Genomic DNA, 20,076 nt, shown 5'->3' on the forward strand with positions numbered 1-20,076 from the left:
CAGGCCTCCTGTAATCCGCAATGGTTTTTTTTTTGGAAACGGCTGGGAATCGCTTAAAGAAATTTAACACAATTAAGGAAATTGTAGTGACCTGAAAAATACAAGAGAGAAAATCAAGTGGAAATCGAACAACGTAATGATAAACTATTTATACTTATACAATATACATGGATATACCGATTATATTATACACAGGCAGTGGCATATTTATACGTTTTGTATATTCGAGAGAACCAGGAGTGGATCACGTACATATATGGATATTGTAATAGATATCGTCTATACATGGCAATGCTGTGCGGCTGCGACTGCGGCCAATTGTTGTTAATGTTATGTTATCGCTTTGGCTAATAATTACTATAGATATATTATTATATACGAGTATACACCTGTATTCAACGACATTCGGGGCAGCGCATTGAGAGCTGTGGAAAGTCCCTGAAATCAGGATTCAATTTTATGAGATACCCGTGCGGTCTCAGCAATAAGTAGAGTTTCAGGAAGTGAAGCCAAGTCTAAGGGCATTGTTTCAGGTGATTTGAATTTGGCAGCCCCGAATCGAACTGAAATTGTTCGCTTATTGTTCATTGTTATGTTTTCTCCTGTTTTTTGTTTTATTTATTTGTAGCTGCAAGCGTTGAGAAAACATTTTGTACTCGAGTTGCCCGACAGGTGGATCCTGGGGCTATAACTCTATAGGTAAATCGAACACGAAACCCATGCAAAACTGTTAAGAAATTGTTGTTGATGGCTGCGAAGCGCTGAGTTTGTTTGTATTAGCGAAACTGATGTGCGACCCAATGTGTGTAAAGATATATATTTAACTAATATTTATACAAGCATTAACCCGAAGCATAGTTATAGAGAGCGGAGTGTGTTAGCCGTGTATTGTTATAATCGAATCCGATTCGCTGCTGTTCTCAGGCGAACTACCTAGTTTCTATCCGGTTTTCAATTTCGGTTTCGTCAATTAGGTTTTCGTTGTTTTTTGGTAAGTGCAGGCGCACCAAAAATCCCTCCACTGGGCTTATATACAACTATATATTATATAGAACTATTTAGAGAGCAAACACTTTGTGTGGAATCTGAGTTTAATGCGAGTAGCACGCTTTTTGTGTATGGAAAAAAAGTCGAAAACGAAAAACCAAAAAAATACTTCATGTGATTTCTTGTTGCTTCTTTGAATATCGATATTTTTGTAAGCGCTTCAACGTATATATAAATATATATACCTTAGCAAAGAGAACGAGATAGCAGGCAACAGAGACAGAGAGAGAGAGAGAGAGAGAGGGAGAGAGACGGGAAGCTGAAGCAAGAAAGAGAGATAAGATATATTTTACACTTGGCTGGGAAACAGGGAGGTAGGGTATGGAAAGTCAGTAAAGTCCAACCAAAACTTCGGCCACTCTTTTGATACACATATTCGACAGAAGATCTGCAAATCCACCACGACGAAGTAGGAAGAACTAAAAATCGAAGAGCAAGGCAGGAACTCTCGCTATATTGTATCGTATTCAAGCTAAGCTACACGTATATATACAAATAAATATACATATATATTTATACCCGTCTGTGTAGAGACGCCACCTATAGAAACCGAGCATATAGAGTACTACGTTACCCACGATTGTAACCACATATATAGCATACGCATGAATATTACGAATATTTTATGTTCCAAGTGAAGCCACATAAAAGCCCAATAAAATACATATAACTGATTAATGTATAATTTACCGAAACCATGTCGATGAAAACCAAATAAAAGGAATTATGTAAAATGTTTACAATAAATCTACCGGCCCACTTTCTGACAGATGGATAATGAGACGGACGGACGGACGGACAGACGAACGGACAAACGGACAGACGGACGGACAGCCGGACGGACAAACGGAGAGGCAGACGGATGGACGGACAGACGAACGGACAGCTGAACGGAAATAGCCAGATCGACTTAAGAAGTTATCCTGATTAAGAATAAATATTCTTCATGTTTAAAACATTTAAAATTTGTAAGATAAGATTTAATTGCAATAATTATTTATGATCTGAAATTTTCGTTTTTGTCGCACTTCGGCTAAGGCTCACTGATACATGACTTCTAATTTTTGAGTCAAACGGGTTTTGCTTAAAATAAATAGCTTTGCCCCGTTATAGCTGTACTAAATTTGTGTTAGGACTATCACAAGGGGTACTTTAAAAGTTTATAAAAGCAAAGTCCTCTACATATTTGCCAAGCCCCCCTGGAGAGCTAAGCGGCACTTTCTCCGTGTCGTCCTGTTCAGTAATGGAAGCATAACTATTTCTGCTGCACAGCTGGATGCCGAGACAATGCTGGCCAGGAGTCCCCCTTGGACAGCACTGAAATTCGCTTTCGCCTGCACCTGAGACCGAGGCTGAAGAATTTTTCGGTACACAAGAATCCACAGTGAGTAGGTTATGTTAAGCACTGAAGTGGTGCTGTTGCACGCTGGTTTAGGGTGGTTTAGGGTGGCAGAGGGAGGCAAAGGGTGCAGGACGGAGGGTTGCGGGTTGCGGGTTACTGGCCAGGGCGCAAACTCAATGCGAAGCAACAGCGGGCCACGAGTTACACCGAAATGATTTCATCCAAATTTGGGGCATACTTGTGTGCTTGGATGGGGCTTTCTTTTTACGAGTAGGCAGGGAGGGGGCGCAGAGTTTCCAGAATTTTGGGGCAGCGTGTGAGGGGGGGGGGCGTTGGTATTGGTGTTGTGGCGCTCAGCAGGGAATTCTGGCATGCTGTCCTGTTGCTTGTGGCTGGATTTTGCGCCACACAGGCAGCGACTTCGACGTCAGCAAACTGGCAGCTCACATACACACACAGGCACACAGTAGCGGTCGTGAAAATAGCGCCTTCTCAAAATGATTCTCATCTAATTGTAAAGCCGGCTAAGGCCTGCAACTTAATGTTTAAAAGCGTGCAACCTCACACTTTCAGTTGGCATGCATTTCTATATCTATTTAGAGTTAGGAAAGTTTCCTTTTCTGAGAGGTTTTTTGTAGTTTTATTTAGTCAGAAGTTCTTAGTGTCAGAACATCACTCTGCATTTAAAATATATATTTACATTTTGAAAGCAAGATGACTCTCACAAACTGGCTCACATATCTGATTACAACATTTTGCTCTTCCACTACCAGGCAAAAACCATAAAGGGAAACTCGAAAAACATTTAACTTTAACTGTAATTTTGACCTCCATCGTGCGCGTGTGTGTAGGTGCGTAGCGAAAAGCTTCGTAAAGGAAAGTAACGGGAAAGTTTTGTGGAAGATAGGAAGAGTTGTAAGCGGGGTGCGGGGACATAAGCTTCGTTGTGTTACTGTTTATGTGGCTATGAAACATGTTGCCGGCGTGCGTGTTGCAGCTGTAAGTGTTGCTGGCGCTGTTGTTGGTCTTGGTGTTGCTGTTGGGAGCCCGTTAAATCAATGTTGCCAAGCTTTTAGCGGAAAACGGCTAAAATATCTGATAGAAATCGCAATATATTCTCGAAAAATCCCTGTGGCACGGAAAGATGATAATGCCTTTAAAAATATAAATAATAATGCCAGTAATTTCTTCAAACCGTTGAGCAGTTTCTTAAGGAAGTTCACTCCTGAATAAATTATAAATAGCCTGCAAAAGCCAAAACGGGAAAATAGTTTGATTTGCTAATTAAAATTAAACAACGATGAAAGGTATTTTCAGTTCCCAAAACCAAAGTGCATTCAAGAAATTAAAATAAGAACAATTTCTTTTTAAGAAAAGGTTTCAAGGTAATCAAATCTTAAATCGGCATTATTTAAAAAATGATTGGGTATCTGATATTCGACTCACTCGTCTTTAAATTACTTCCTGCGCATGGATTTTTGGACGTGTACTTCTACATCTATGTAGTTTTCTTCTAGGATAAAGGTTGAAAATAAACTGTTATTACCAAAAGTTTTCATTGATTTAAGGTACGCAAAACGGGATCTTGATTCTATTTTGCACTGCAAGCTAATCCAAAACTAGATTTTTTCGAAGGATCCTGCTGTAATTGTTGCCGAAGTGGCTTGCACTGATGTTGCGTGGGCTCAGCCTCATGCTGCTGCCGCCGATGTTGCCGCATTCCTTTTCGGCTTTCATTTCGATTTCAGTTTTAGTTCCCGCTTCAGTTTCGCTGCGGAGTTGGTCGCGTGCATACGACGCGCTTTTCCTGGGAAAACACACGACTTGCTGCCGAGAGTCTGGCCCTAATTTCATAATTTTTTTTTGGTTTTCTGGCTAACCAGTGGGTTCAGTTGGTCAGTGAGTCAGTGCGTCCAGGAGTCGTCCGATGGGCGAGCGGATGGCGAAACACCTTGCCCCACCTCCTGCGGCGGCAGCCAAATTATTTATAAAGGACAACAGCAACTAGTTGGGCAAGCCAAAAGGGACGCAAGCGTGGAAAATCCAGGAGGAAAAGCGAGGAAAAGCGGAGAAGGCAAACGCACGCTGCCATAGGCGGCACTTTGCGCTCTGCTGGCATCGGTCGGCATACGCAAAATACGCAAAACATATACAAATACAAAACACAAATACAAATACTAAGACAAAAACAAATACGAGCACAACATACAAATACAATATTTCGAAATACATTTCACGCGCACGTGAAGAGGAACGGAATTACGGCGAAAAGCTTCGGGCAATCTCCGCAAGCCACAAACACACGCCCACGCGCAGCCAGAAACGCCAAGATACAGTACGCAACGATACTATAAGATACGCTGCGAAATGGTGCAGGGCAATGCAGGTAAGTGATCAGTCCCCCGAGAAAAAGCAAGAAAAGTATTCCCCAAAACCCAGAAGAACCCGGCTGTCCCATAGAACACCTTTTCTCGCATTTTCCAGAGACTCGTTTTCACGTAAAGGTGGCAAAAGTCGCATCTTAAAGCGCTAAGAAGTGTTACTCTCGCATGTCCTTTGAATGCTTTGCACGACACAAGTTTAGGGGTAGGTGCATATTATCAAGTGGCAGAACATAAGTCGAAAAAGGTGTCAAATGCGCCTGCTAGTTAGATTGTAAACAGCGGCAACGTGGCGTATGACGGATATTTGGCGACCATTGCTTCTGCTCAAGCACTGTTTTCGCTGTTTTCCCCCTAAATACATAATAAATCGAATGATTCGCATACAGTTCGAAACAAACAGCAATTAATCATAGAGTTCAAATGAAAACTTTGTGCAGAAAGTAATCATGGCAATGAAACCGCGCTTTCTTTGTAACATGTGCACCTCGAATATCCTGGAGTCCTATAGTAACTCCAGCACCAGCCTCCTGTCATTGATTATCCTTTCCGTCCTGCAATTGGTAATCACGCTCAAATTGAGCGATACATCCTGGCAGTGCCTGTGCATACGAGTATTTCATGGATTCGAGAAATGCGGGAATTTCGTGACTCCGCCTGCTCGCAGCGGCTAAAGCGGCGCAAGACTCATGCAAATTGAAAAATGTATTGATACCGAGGTATTATTCATTCAGGTGTGCACGACTTGTGCAGCTGGTGGTTGCGCGAGTGCTGCATTTCCCGGTAATCCTAATCCCTGGCAATCAATGCAACTGCCTGCGCCTGGGGAAGCGTACAGTCAGGGGCACAAAAGTGTGGCCGCAAGGCAATTTCACTCGAGCCCCTTTTGCTTGCGCCACCTGTCTGTGTGCCATTGGGGATGAGGCCCCTTTTGGTGAATGGAATGCTGGCGGAGAGCTCTTGATTTGATTAGGGCAACAGGTGCATATACTTGCCTAATTGCTTCTGCAATTTTATTTTATAGTTTAATGAGTTTTATTCAACTGCCATTTGGCCCTGACTTTTGGCCTTTGCTCGAGCTGGCCGACTGTAATGAATCCAGCAGTTTAATTGGCAGTTATTCAGTAGTTCTGAAGTAATTGAGTTACGGTTTGCTGCTATTTGCTGATGGCTGTTAGTTCACTTAACAAATGCAAAGAAATGGTTTTCATAAAATCGGATTTAAGAGAGACTGCTTAGCAAAGCAGCTGCAACACACAAATTTTTGTGTGTTACACTCTAAACAATAAACGTTGTAAAAGAGTTACTTAACTCATTCCCCGATGGCTCGTGTAATTATAATGCGCACTGTGGTGCACCATCATATCGGCTCAATGGCTCCTTCTGCACTCCGGTCAATGTCCAATGCTCGTAGTCCAATGTCCGTATTCCAGTGTCCGTAGTCCAGTGTCCGTAGTCCCATGTCCGTAGTCCAATGTCCGTAGTCCAGTGTCAGTAGTCCAATGTCCGGAGTCCAGTGTACGTAGTCCCATGTCCGTAGTCCAATGTCCGGAGTCCATGTCCGTAGTCCAATGCCCGTAGTCCCATGTCCGTAGTCCAATGTCCGGAGTGCGTAGTCGGGTGCTTTGCGAATGAAGTGCAGTGGGGGCTCCGCACACTGAGGCGCTGACTGATGAGCAGGGGCGTAAAAGTTTTATGAATGAACGTCGATTGGCCACATCGATGTGGCGTGGCAGCAAAATGCGGCAATTCAGAGTGCCGTAGTCAAGGCGGGGGCGTTTGTTTATGTTTTAGCAGTTCGGCCTTGCCCCTCAAACGCCCACACAGCCCACACCGCCCACTCCGTACCCACTCACTTCCCAGCCATATACCCGATGACGTGGCCATCGCCTGGCACTGCTGATGATGATGTGGCCGTCATCAATTGCTCAATTATGGCATTAGCTAAAAGCCAAGTGCCGTGAGCCGTGAGCCGTGGACTCAAGTCGTCCTCGAAGAGTTTGACTCCCATAGCCGCTCATCAGAGTGAGCCGAGTTGAGTTAGTTTAACGGGAAAAATCGCAAACGGGTCCAGGAACTGAATGCAAAATTTGATTTTAATAATAGCAAGTCAAACTTTGTGCCAGCAAGACATGTTTAAAGTGCACAACTTCGCTGAAAACAGAGTATTTATGTAGAGCAGCTCGTAAAAATGATTTCACAAAGTTACAAAGTCACTTTCTCTAAAGGGTAAACACCTAGGAAAGAATTTATAAACGTGGCTTAAGGTCGGTGCCATGGGAAATAGTTTAATTCGGGAAGTATTTCTTATACCGTTTGCAGTAGTGTACTTGGTTATATCGGGAAGTCGGGAGGAAGTGATGGAACGTGGATTTCTCTGGCTCTTTTATGTTGCAGTACCCAAATATCACGTTGTCATGTGTAGTGAAAAATTAGGTATTCTTAGCAATGTAAGAAGCTTCTCAGTCGTCTCTACACAATTTCAAATTGATAATTGTGGCGTACGGGTCTCGAAAAGACTGCTTATTGGGCAGGTCCACCCCAAAGTGCAAACATACGGCCGTGCACTTAACGCCCCGTTGACAGTAAAAGTAACAGAGGTCAAATGGAAGGCCCTGTGTGTGTGTGTGTGAGTGTGAGTGTGTGTGTGAGGGCGTGAGTTGAGTGTGAGTGCTCATGCGTCTGTGAGGCACACGTGTGTGCGAAAGTACTAGCCGCAAAATATTGCACGCCCCTCAGCGGTAGCAGGGGTATGCTGGCACTACAGGACATGCTGTCTATTGGTAAAAGAAACACTACAATTTCGGGAAGTAAATTAGAAGTAAATTGCTCAAACAGGTCACTTTATTTGGCTTATCATGGGCTTCGATACGTTTCGGTACTACTTACCCTCACTGGAGCAGATATGGAGCGATGTTGGAACTTCGCCCATAGTGGGTATGCTAGGTGCCATAGCATCCACAGGGTCGCCGCCGTCACGTCCTCGCTCTTTCACGACAAAGCCATCAAAGTGTGAGCTTACTGTCAACGGCTGAGTCGTTATCCTGACATGCGTGTGTCTGCATGCCCTGTGTCCTGTCGGGTGCCATTAGTATTGAAGCCGGAGCCGGGCACCTTCAAAATTAAAAATCCACTGTCTGGTCATCATTAATTTCATGTCAGCCCGTCTGTTCCACTCGTCCTTCGATAGCCGATGGCCTCTTTTCGAGGCCGACCCAAAAGTTGGTCCACTTCCAAGGACAATCGGAGCAGGGGGCGAAACGAATAGCCCGAGTTCTTCAAAGAGCCGCATTCCCAAATGTCAATCAAGCGCCTGGGAACGAAATCGCATTGTTTGTCAATTCTTTTCGACCTGATAGTTGGATGGACAGATGAGAGGAAGCGGATTGAAATTCGCTTAAAAATGCCATGGGCATGGTTTGCACACAGAACAGGAATCTTAAGAAGGACTTACAGTTAGCAAAGTAAATAGCAAATAAAATCATATTTTTCTAGCTCAGAAGCGGCAGGCAGTGAAAGGGTAAAATTTAAACTGGCTTTTATACCCTTGCAGAGGGTATGTAAGCTTCGACTTGAGGAAGCTAGCTTCCTGGCTTTCAGAATATCACTGAGCTACAAAATGAGACCTTTATTGAATTACATTGATGGGACCCAAAGAAGGTCAGTAAAGTCACGAATCTGGCCAGGAAAATTCTCTGAAGAAAGGATGCCGAGAAATACGAACTCAAAGGTGAAGGAATGTGGTTAATTAATCAAACTTAGTCTGTACTCTTTGTATATTACGTGCTACACATACGCTAGGTTTAAAGATGTACTGACCAGATATACGTTTCCCTCCTATTCCCGTTCGAAAATGGCAAATGTCAATATAATTCTCAATTCAATCATCCTTAAGGTCGTGCTACTGTTTGTTGGCTTCCATTAATTTAATGGTTGCATGCTACACAGTGAATTCCACAAACGAAATCAAATTGAATGCCACAAAACTGTTGCCTACTTATGCGGGCATCGTTTAGGACCAATCAAGCCACAAAATTCGAGGTTGTGGGATGGCCAAAGGTCAGCGCATTCGTCATATGTCAACCAGCATTCACCACTGCCCTCTGACCTTCTGACCTTTGTGGCCGTGCACTTGATGCATTCGAAATGGGAAAAGGAAATGGAAGCATGAAATGTTCAGTGCCGAATGGAGCTGCTTTTTCTCAGCCTAATTACGCATTCCGACCAGTGTTTGTTAGCCAGAATGCGACTGCCAGCCCTCCGAGAATCCGGCTCTTTCGTGCGGCGTAAGCTGCTTTGAAACTCCGTGCCGTGTTTGCTTTGCATGGACTTGGCTGCAACGCCCACGGCGAGGGAAACTGCAAGATTTCCCGCTCGCCCGCTCGCCCATTTTCCCAACGCTGCGAACAGATGGGGAATTAGCGCAAAGTTCAGAGGTCGACCGCGCGATGGGCAGTAGGAGGGGAGCGGGGGGGCTAGACCTAGTAATTTTAATTGCAAACACCAACAAATTGCATTTGCCAGCGGCGTGGCCCAGTAACTGCAGTATCTCCAGCTGCAGATCCTCGGAAAAACCACGCGGCTTAGCTGCGCGCATTTCCATGGCTGCGATTTTCCTGAGGGAAAGTACTGCACGGATTCCCAGTTTGCGGTATTTCCTCGCTTCTTTCGCTCTTCGTGCAATTTTCTCCACTCTTTTGATATGAAAAAGTGTGGGTTTTCATAAGTTCCTAACGCAAAGAGTTTGAAATATTCAATTTTCACAGACTTGCGAGTTCTTTTGAGGTCTTAGCCTTCTTTATCAGTTCATTAAACATGTAAAAGTTTCGTTGCCTAATGTCAACTAATTGAATTGAATTTTATCTCATCTTGCTTGGGACCATCTATATATACATATTCTAAGCCTGTGCATTATTTAAAAACTGTTTACCAACGAAGTAGGTCAAAGACTTTCGTTTTTCATCTTTTCTTTCCTACATTAAAAGTTGATTGCGATTTGTAAGCTTTTGTTGAGTAGTTAACTGCAATTTGTAAGCTTTTGTGAGTTGTTGTGTTAGAAATATTTATGCCATTGTAAAAGTTTTAATAGAATATGCCCTCTTCCAATCATTACATGTTTACCATCATTACACACCATTACAGCAATTAAAAGTTCGAAGTTGAAACTTTCCGTTTAAATTTGAGCAACTTTTAAATTCCAGAGAATTATGCAAAATGCATGCACATGCACAACTTTGTTTTAATTCAATGCCATTTAATTGAATTGTGCAAATGGCATTTTCAGTGCGTAACTGCGGATTTGCTGAACAAAAACTTTATGCTCGCAATAATGTTATATAGCATCATCCGTGTAGATTATCTCGAAAAAATATGTATTTATTAAGTGCATTTCCGAACGTGTGCGTTAAAGTTATCAACTTTTTATGAACATGCAAAATAAACACCCGTGCGCATAACGCCATAATGATAGAAGATGATGATGACTTCAACCTTTCTGCTCTTAAACTTGTATGGCCACTTCACATGACCAACTTTGTTTGTACAACCGCCTAATTGAATAGCTGCTTGAGATCCTAATCGAAGGGCTAATCATTTTCCTGCGTTTTTGGGACCGACTTACACATGGTAATTCTAGGCAACTCGGGCATTAATTGATGCCGTTCCTTGGTGCCGTTCAATTGGGGCTAAAACTGGGAGAAAGGGGCGAAAGTTTTTCCCCCACTCAAATGCGAACAGCAACACTTAATGCAGTTTGCGTGTTGTGGCCAACATACACAATATGTACGATATGTACAATATGTACGATACATTAGTCTGTAATTAATGTCGTAGTTTCTGCGCCCGTCCGCAGGTCCGCAGATACGTGTACTCATTTATTTAGTTATCTGCTCATGCGGGTCTATCCACACTTTCTGCAGTATGCCAGTATCCAAAAAACAGCCAAACAGCCAAACAGCCAAATGAATCGAAGGCAAAAATGTCACGCAGCACAAAGAGAAACAATCGATGTGTATCTGAAAGAATGTCGAATAATGAGCTGTACACTGGGAGAAGCAAACGGAACCTGAATGACTCATCATCCTAGCAAGGAAAAATATTTTCCAAGGCAATATTTTAGCAAGCTGTTTTAAGAGACAGCAAAATGGCAGTTACACACAATTGGGAAAGCAATTAATAAGCACCAGTTTCCTGCAGTGTGCTGATGTACATGTGTGTGTGCTGGGATTCCATTTAATTATATATTCAAAGCGCTCTCTTCGTGTCATTGTCATTGCCCAATTGTCATTGTAACCCAGTCTTTATCTTAATTCTGTGGAAATAGTTGTCAGCTTGATAAGCTCCCAGCCATCATATGTGAATATTTCTGCACCCACGCGCCAGGATTTTGATTTCAGATAAAGCATCTGAAAAATGCGTGTGGAATCAATCGGAAATTAATAGTTGTGGGCGTTGAGCAGGGGCAACAAAGTAAGACATTTATGCCACTTTGTGTTGAAAGCAATTTAAATGGAATTCAGGCCTGTGTTTTATTTGCGAGTGGCTTAAACTGCAACAAAAGTATACATTTTTCGCAGAAGAAGTATTCCTCTTTTCTTGTAGCCACCAATTGAGCATTTCGGCCCCTTTAAAACCATTTAAGTATCCATAGGTCCTTGTAAGTGCGCAAAATGGTCCAGGGCCCTATATATTTATTGTTCTGTACATGTATATACTCGTATGTATATATAGCCGTGTGCACATCAAAACAAATATTGAGGAGCCCAGCGGACAAAATGCGGACCAGCGAACAGCGAACCATTTCGGGCGATGAAAATAGAATCATTTTATTTAAAACGCTGCTGGCTAGGAATAGCCAACCACACGGGCGCCCATTATCCCCGATTTTCCGCCGATTTTCCGCCGATTTGCCCCCCCATTTTCCGCTCCCCTTAATTAAGGTTCGACCTTGGGTGTATGTGTGCGTCTGTGTGTGGCCAAAAACGGTTATTGAGCCTGTTTAAGCCATCAATTGCCATTTGGTGGGCCAAATGAATTTACGACTGCAGGCAGAGGACACCATCGTGGCACGAAGGACCCTCCGGAATGCCCTGAGCCTGGTTTTTCCCATCTTTCCTGAACTTGGCAGAAGCTGAAATTGATTTTCCGTGCGGCTCTTTGCGCTTTGAGCTTCTGGATTCGGTTGCTCGGCAGTTTCCAAAACAATTTTCAAGATCAATTCTAAAGCAATTCCTCGTCTTCCTCGTCGGTTTCGATTTTCATGACTCAATTGATAGCGATTTTAGTTAATTCTTTTATTACAAGTCATCTGTCTAAACTTCCGCGTCATCACTTATTTCTAATAATTTTCAAGTTTCTATTACTTTTCAACTTTTGTCAGTTTCACAAGCCGCTCATTAACGACTTGGAAGTTTTCGAAAGATCTTCACAAGGAGCTAGTAAATGATAAATGCAAATGATTAATTAATGAAATGAAAATGATTAAGAAACCTATTGACCACTAAATGTTATTGACCGATTGAAATAATATTTGAGTATACTAAGACTACATTTTTGGCCCTTTCTTTGCTTGAAAAATGTAATATATTTTCGATATGTTTTGCTTAAATTGGACTTTAATCACATGCTTTAAGGCAGATTTCAGTGCACGCGGTTTGGTTTAATGAAGGCGGTTAAAGTTTTACTATCGCCGGGAGCTTTAAAGATTGCCTTTATGGCTGCGCTTGCACCTATTACTGTGTGCGTGTCGACCTACAGCTTCTCCCGGCGGGATTATCGCTGGTCAAGACCAAGACCAAGACCAAGAGCAAGAGCATCAAGCTCGTCAAGGTCGCAGTGCCCCTTTCCATCCAGTTGCTCTGGCTGAAGCTGCTCCAGCTGGCAAATCTCAAAGGGTTTCGGGGCAGTGCCAATGTCGATGGAGATGGACACCACTACACTGGCAGAAAATGCGCAAAACCAATTTATTCAACATTACACACGTTCCGAGGATGGCCAAGATTTCAAAAGTAGTAGTTGTTTAATCGGAGGATAGAATACATTTACGGCAAGTTAGGGAATAACAGATGTGAATAAATTTGTGGAAATTTACATGGGCCATTGGGACTTAATGTACGTGCGTTGCACATACTATGTACATTAAGGTACAATTATCTGAGTATCTTTTATTATTTACTTTCCTTTGGCCGCGTCCACGGAGGCCAGGCAAACAAACAAATAGGGAAATCAGCAGAAGGCAGAAGGCAAAAGGCGAACGCAAATAGCAAATGGCAAATAGCAAATGGCAAATGGCAAATGACGGGATGAAAACTTTCTCCGCTTTCTCGCCAGCATATTTGCATTTGCCGGCTGATGGAAAGTGCAGTTATTAAAACTTGTTGCCAAGGCCCGTGCTGCGCACATTTAAATGCTAATTACATGCAATGGCTGCTCGAAGGGAGCTGGAGAACTAACAACAAGTGTCAAATGCAAAATGAAAATGGTGCAACAAAGGAGTAGCAATTAAAAAGGGGCACCATTACGGCCCACCACCCACCTCCAGCCATCAAGGACGTGGCATGGCGACGACGCGGTCGGCGTTCCAGACGGCGAGCACTTTGTTGTCGCCACAGACCCACAGAGAGACCACGTCCACGTCCACATCCACAGCCACGTCGTCATCCGCACCCAGCATAATGAGGCAAGCTCTGTGGGCGGCGGCCATCAGCCTGCCAGTGGGCAGTGCATTCGGGAAACCCCAAAACCAATATCCAATCCGAAGTCAATTTGATGGAACATTGATGGGGCGTTTTTACGACGCCCAGTTGGCATCTTGGAAATACTCATATATTGCTTACACTTGCCTTAGATATTACATATTACATAGCATTGCAATCCGTACTCCATCGATCGTTATTGAGCTATCAATTAGTGGATATTTTCGGAACTCCCTGCGAAAAATTGCTGGTTGTGCCATTTCTTAAATAAGCAACCATCTGAATCTTAAATCCAATGATATAATAGGTAGTATTGTGCATGTGCTGAGCAAGTTTGACACTCCAATTAGAGGGATTCCATTGCGGGCTCATAGTTTCTAAGATTTGATGGCCTTGATTGGCTTGTTTTATGGCCTGTCCATCCCACTTGCCCCCGATCTGCCCGGCGAATCCTTTGGCCATTATTCATCATCCATCACCCCAATGGATCCGTCAGTGTATCTGCATTCGCACCACAACCCGTGGATATCGCCCCACTAGCTGTCGCTCCGAGTGGAGAACAATTAATGGAAATGAAATTATACGTGGCCGCAGGGCATCGTGAGTTTTGAGTGCAAATGCCATTAGCATTTTGGTTGGGAAAGTGTTTGCGGCGCGGCAGTCAACACATGTGGGGCATATTGAGTTTCAGGACTGCAGGACGAGCAGGACGAGCAGGACGAGCAGGACGAAAAGGACGCGCTGGACATGAGGATATGTATGTGTACAGGATGTGGCGCTTGGTGTAAATGTTTACTGGGCGTTGGCGATGTGATTTGGTTTTTAAGAGCCGGCGGGGTGAGGTTTTCCTCGGACTCCCTCGGCGAAATGTAATAGCAGTGCTTTGTCAAACACCACTATTATTTATATTCATGAAAATTACTAATATTGCACAGCGATCGAATTTCCGCGACACACCGAACATAGTTCATTTGATGCACGGAAAGTATTTATTGAATAAATAGCAATAAATGTTTCCTGCAAAATGTGCACACACGCTAATTAGACCAAAATTACACAACATTACAATCCGCAGTCGGTTTAATGACTTCACTCTGATTGACTATCAGTCAATTGACCTTGAATACAGATAAGACTGATAAGACTAAGCCTATCTACGTTTTTATGGTGGAAATTCTACCATTTTTGCGACACATATTTATTGCTAAACATTTGATTTTGCAAATGCCGAAGGACAAAAATAGGTTTCTGTCGTATTCAGAAGAAATTTGAAAATATAATGGAAATATAAATATAAATATAATGAAAATATATATGTAATGATAATATATTGGAATGTATGTAGACGATTGTACCTTGCATCCACTTGCAGATGGCTCCGACTACAAGGAGCGGCTGATAGCCAGCGTGAAGAAGGAGGTGAAGCAGCTGATGGAGGAGGCGGTGACCAAGAAGTACGTGCACGAGGAGAGCAGCTCGGTGACCTCGCTGTGCGGCGCAGTGGAGGCCTGCCTGAGCCAGGGGCTCCGGCGCAGGGCGCTGGGTTTGTTCAAGACCTCCTCGACGACGGCGCTGCTGCACAAGATCGCCAAGAGTTGCCCGGAGGCGGAGCACATCAGCAAGCTGGTGCAGGAGATCGAGGCCAGCGATCCCAGCAAGCGGTCCTCCAGCAGCAGCGACAGCTTCCAGCGGCCGCCGATGCTCAAGAAAAGCAGCAGCAACTCGATGTCCACCGGCGCCAATGCGGCGGCCACCTCGTCCTCCGCCTCCGGCTCCGCCTCAGCTTCCATTAGCGTCAGCGCCAGCACCTCCAACATGTCCCTGGCCAGCATGAAGTGAGCTCCCTTAAACTGTACACAAGATGTTAATTGACCCAATTCATATTGATTCCTACTTGCATTAAGCCTCTGCTGAAAATCAGTTTGACCAGCTTGTTTCCTTATGTGCTCACTAGGTATCTGTGGATTCGGTTGGCGCTCTACGAGAAGCGGCTGACCAAGATCATTGAGTACCTGGTGGGCAACGCCAGCAGCTTCTACGACCGGGACTCCCTGGTGGCCGATCCGGACTACGGCTCCATCCTGAGCTCCTTGCTGGTGGGTCCTTGCGCCCTGGACTTCACGCGGGCCAAAACAGCCGACCACTACTGGACCGATCCGCACGCAGATGAGCTGGTGGGTATAGCTAATATAAAATTCATTTAGTTGGTATTACTAACAGTATTTGATGCAACAAAAACAGGTGCAACGTCACCGGATCAGCTCGTGTCGCCGCTCCTCGTCGACGTGCTCGCGTCCGGCGATCATCAACTTCAAGCGGAGCCTGAACACGAGCTCCGACGAGGCGGGCACTGGATCCTTCAAGTCGATCGCCTCGGCCAGTGTGGCCAAGGACTACGTGGAGTCGCTGCATCAGAACGCGAAGGCCACGCTGCTCTACGGCAAGAACAATGTGCAGGTGCTGCCCAAGGACGTGGCCGAGCCCATGCCGGGATACCTGAGCCTGCACCAGCACATCCAGACGCTGACCATCAAGTGGACGCCCAATCAGCTGATGAACGGCTACACCGAGGCGGAGGAGGCGGATGACATCGACAAGGACACATTCTGGGCCTACGCCCTCAACATAAACGTGGACGAGATCGTCTACGTCCACTGTCACCAGAGTCGCGGCGAGGACAGCGGCGGCACCGTGATCCTTGTGGGCCAGGATGGCGTCCAGCGGCCGCCCATCCACTTCCCCGAGGGCGGGCACATGCAGCAGTTCCTCAGCTGCCTGGAGACAGGTCTCCTGCCACATGGCCAGCTGGATCCGCCACTGTGGTCGCAGCGGGGCATCGGCAAGATGTTCCTGTGGCCCAGGAGCATGCGACGCCGCATCCTGCCCTCGGTCATGGAGTCCGTGGACGAGACGCCCATCGACTACGTCTTCCGCATCGTCAGCAAGAGTCGCCACGAGGAGTTCGGTGAGTGTTACAGCCAAGTTGTTCCTCACTACTGAAGCCCTTTTGCATTGACGATTCTGCTGATTCCCCAGCTGCCACCCACTCCATCCTGGACTTTGTGCGTAGCACTCCGCGGCGGGCGCAGCTGAGCAGCTGCTCCACCACCGGCAGCAGCGACTGCTCCAACAAGAGCCTCTCCATCGACCAGTTCCCGCTGGAGTCGCCGCTGCTCCTACAGCAGCAGCAGCAGCAACAGCTGCTCCAGGCGCAGAGCACCAGCATCGAGATGGTCTGCTCCACCATGCGTCGGCAGATCATCTCCAGGGCCTTCTACGGCTGGCTGGCCTACTGTCGCCACCTCTCCACGGTGCGCACCCACTTGTCCGGGCTGGTGCACGGCAGGATTACGCCGGAGAGTATGTTGGCGAGACTCGGTGACTTGTCATATATTGTAACCTACACGTCTTTCAGTGAAAGCCGATGAGGAGGGCCTGACGAAGGAGCGCTGGCAGCTGCTCAATGTGGACGGCGTCCTGGAGAACGCGACCGAGTTCTACCGCCTGGTCTACTTCGGTGGCGTCCAGCCGGAGCTGCGGCAGGAGGTGTGGCCCTACCTGTTGGGCCACTACGCCTTCGGCTCCACAGCGGAGGATCGCAGGAAGCAGGACGAGACCTGCAAGCACTACTACGAGACCACGATGAGCGAGTGGCTGGCGGTGGACGCCATTGTGCAGCAGAGAGAGAAGGAGAAGACGGCGCGGGCGGTGGCCAAGCTGAGTTCCGGCAGCAACTCCGGAAACGAGCGAACCGTGCGGGCAGCCGACCTCGAAGCCGGTGGCGAACTGGAGAACGAGGTGTTCGAGGACATATCGGACATTTCAGATCCCGGGGATCTGGAGTTCGATGAGCAGCAGCAGCAACAGCAACAGCAGCAGCAGCAGGCGGAGTGCGTGGTGAGTGGCAATCACCTGAGTGTGAAGCCCATTCCGAGGGCCATGAAGACCAGTACGGATTCGGGGCACGTGGACGAGGGCGAGGGCTTCAATGAAATGGATGAACCGGACGAGGAGGAGCACAATGCAAAGCAGCAGCAGGATCAAATGCATCCGGAGTCCGAGGATCAGGTGGAGTACCGCAAGCTGGAGGATCCGCTCAATCCGGAGCCCAGCTGCTCCGCCTCCACAGCCTCCTCCTACGAGACAGTTGGACCCGGCGATGTGCATCAACGCCCGACTAGCGACACACGTAGTGTCCTCAGCCCGGAGTACTTGAGTGCCGACGATCTGCAGCTGCCGGACGATGAAGACGCAGTGAAGCCACCACCACCGGCCGCCGCCGCTGTCATCATCACCAAGGCCTCCGTGGACATTAGCAACTGGGAGCGCAGCCCCAAGGCGGCAGAGGGCGACCAGATGTCACCTCTCGAGGAGCAGGCCGGCGAATCCGGCGGCGCAGGCGTCAATATGGATGCCCTACAGCAGCCCAAGTCCGCGTGCGCCTCCCCAGCCAGCTCCAATGGAGGTGTCTACACTGTGAGTAGCCCAAGCCAGTTCACTTGTTATTATGACGCACTTCCTGACTTGGCTTGTACACCTTTGCAGAGCGAGCTCCTGGAGCAGTTCGGGCTGAATCTGCACCGGATCGAGAAGGACGTGCAGCGGTGCGACAGGAACTACTGGTACTTCGCCAACGAGAACCTGGACAAGCTGCGCAACGTGATCTCCACGTACGTGTGGGAGCACCTGGACGTGGGCTACATGCAGGGCATGTGCGACCTGGTGGCTCCCCTCCTGGTCATCTTCGACGACGAGTCGCTCAGCTACAGCTGCTTCTGCAAGCTGATGGAGCGCATGATCGAGAACTTTCCCAGCGGCGGGGCGATGGACATGCACTTTGCCAACATGAGGTGAGTTGAGTGCTTCTGGCCAAGATGGTCGTACCAATGGACTAATCCCCCCTTTGCGTAGGTCCCTCATCCAGATCCTCGACTCGGAGATGTACGACCTGATGGACTCGAACGGCGACTACACGCACTTCTACTTCTGCTACAGGTGGTTCCTGCTGGACTTCAAGAGGGAGCTCGTCTACGACGACGTCTTCGCCACCTGGGAGGTGATCTGGGCGGCCAAGCACATCGCCTCCGGCCACTTCGTCCTCTTCCTGGCCCTGGCCCTGCTGGAGACCTATCGCGACATCATCCTCTCGAACAGCATGGACTTCACCGACGTCATCAAGTTCTTTAATGGTGGGATGCACGCCCCATACACCTCATAAGTAAAATTCTACCAACATCTATGTGCTTATTTTGGTTTCAGAAATGGCGGAGCGGCACAACGCCCAGTCGGTGCTCCAATTGGCCCGGAGTTTGGTGCTCCAGCTGCAGATGATCATCGAGAACAAGTAGAGGAGTGGATGGGCAGAAACCAGCTATAAAGTTATGTAGAGCGTTATTCTAGAATGTAGATCGTAGTTCAGTCAAATTTCGTTTGCCAAAGTACACCGAAACCCACTAAGCTAACAATGCGAAACGCGGATTAACAAACAAACAATAAGTACATATGTATGTATGTGTCGATCGATGTCTTCGCTATTAAGTATTCAAACTAGATTTGTATGCGACCAGAAACCACTGAACCTGTAACTCTAATCCTAATCCTAATCCTAATGGGAACTGAACCTTATGTCTAGTAGGCTCTTCCCAAACTCTTACGCATATCCCCAAAATAAAGGTAACCAGAAAACAGGGGCAGCAAATGCATAAGACTCTGATCAAAAGAATGACAACTTATATGAAATCAAAGACCGTATACAACTGTTTAGACATCTGTTACTCACACTTTGCACTCGAACAATTTGTTTTCAGTGCAGTGGTAGGCATACACGGAAAACATACATACGAGCATATGTATTATTATGTAGAGAAAATCAAAAGGGTGCAAGGTAATTATCACGTTATATCAAAGGGCGAATTAGATTATCAATATACACACAAAAAGTGCGTTTAGCTGTTATTTCAGATAAGCGAGTAAAACTGAATTGAATTGAAAATACACATTTAACTTAAGGGCTTGAATATTTTAAAACGTTCACTATCAAGTATTAGCAAATGTTGGGCTGAGTTGGCTCTATTGTTTGTACATTATCAAAAACTTCGAGCATTTCAAGTATTCAAATACTTTTAAAACCAAAAAAAGCCCAACAATATTTGAAAGTATTAGCAATCGCACATCAAACAAAAAGCACATGCAGCTAATATTAAATTACGTTTCGTTCCCAAGTAAACCAGACCTTCTACTGGATAAAGCAAAGAAATCCAAGCTCGGTACCAGCGAAAAATATCCAATTGTGTGTAACAATCAAGTCAACAATAAGTCAAGTACTCCTAAACTACCATATATGTACAAGTATATGGGCGTCATATCGTCGGATGTTGTGTGTCTATTATATCTATACGCTGCCAAGCCAAACCAAGTTCCAGTTTCATTTAATTGTATCTTATTTTTATATAAATATATTTACAAGGCGCAGTCAACGCGTACGCATACCTATTTCCCCCACTGTGTGATCTCTCTCTACACCGAGTATAAATGTTGTGGATTATCTTTATACCCTAATTATACTCTTTGTAAATGTACCTTTCCCGGCCAAAAAAGGGAGGTGGACGACACC

General features: G+C 45.9%; 1 protein-coding gene across 1 annotated transcript; it reads left to right on the plus strand.

Moving 5' to 3' along the window:
* The first annotated feature begins 4,267 nt into the window (after positions 1-4,267).
* LOC6549754 (small G protein signaling modulator 1) lies at positions 4,268-19,653 on the plus strand. Its single transcript, XM_001978580.3, has 9 exons — positions 4,268-4,775; positions 14,836-15,298; positions 15,418-15,637; positions 15,705-16,428; positions 16,500-16,823; positions 16,879-17,939; positions 18,009-18,313; positions 18,375-18,652; positions 18,723-19,653. The coding sequence occupies exons 1-9, from the start codon at positions 4,757-4,759 to the stop codon at positions 18,809-18,811; spliced, it is 3,483 nt and encodes a 1,160-aa protein (XP_001978616.2). The 5' UTR covers positions 4,268-4,756; the 3' UTR covers positions 18,812-19,653.
* The last annotated feature ends 423 nt before the right edge of the window (positions 19,654-20,076 follow it).

Source organism: Drosophila erecta, unplaced genomic scaffold (assembly GCF_003286155.1).
Source record: "Drosophila erecta strain 14021-0224.00,06,07 unplaced genomic scaffold, DereRS2 tig00000126-arrow-pilon, whole genome shotgun sequence".
Classification (NCBI taxonomy): Eukaryota; Metazoa; Arthropoda; class Insecta; order Diptera; family Drosophilidae; genus Drosophila; species Drosophila erecta.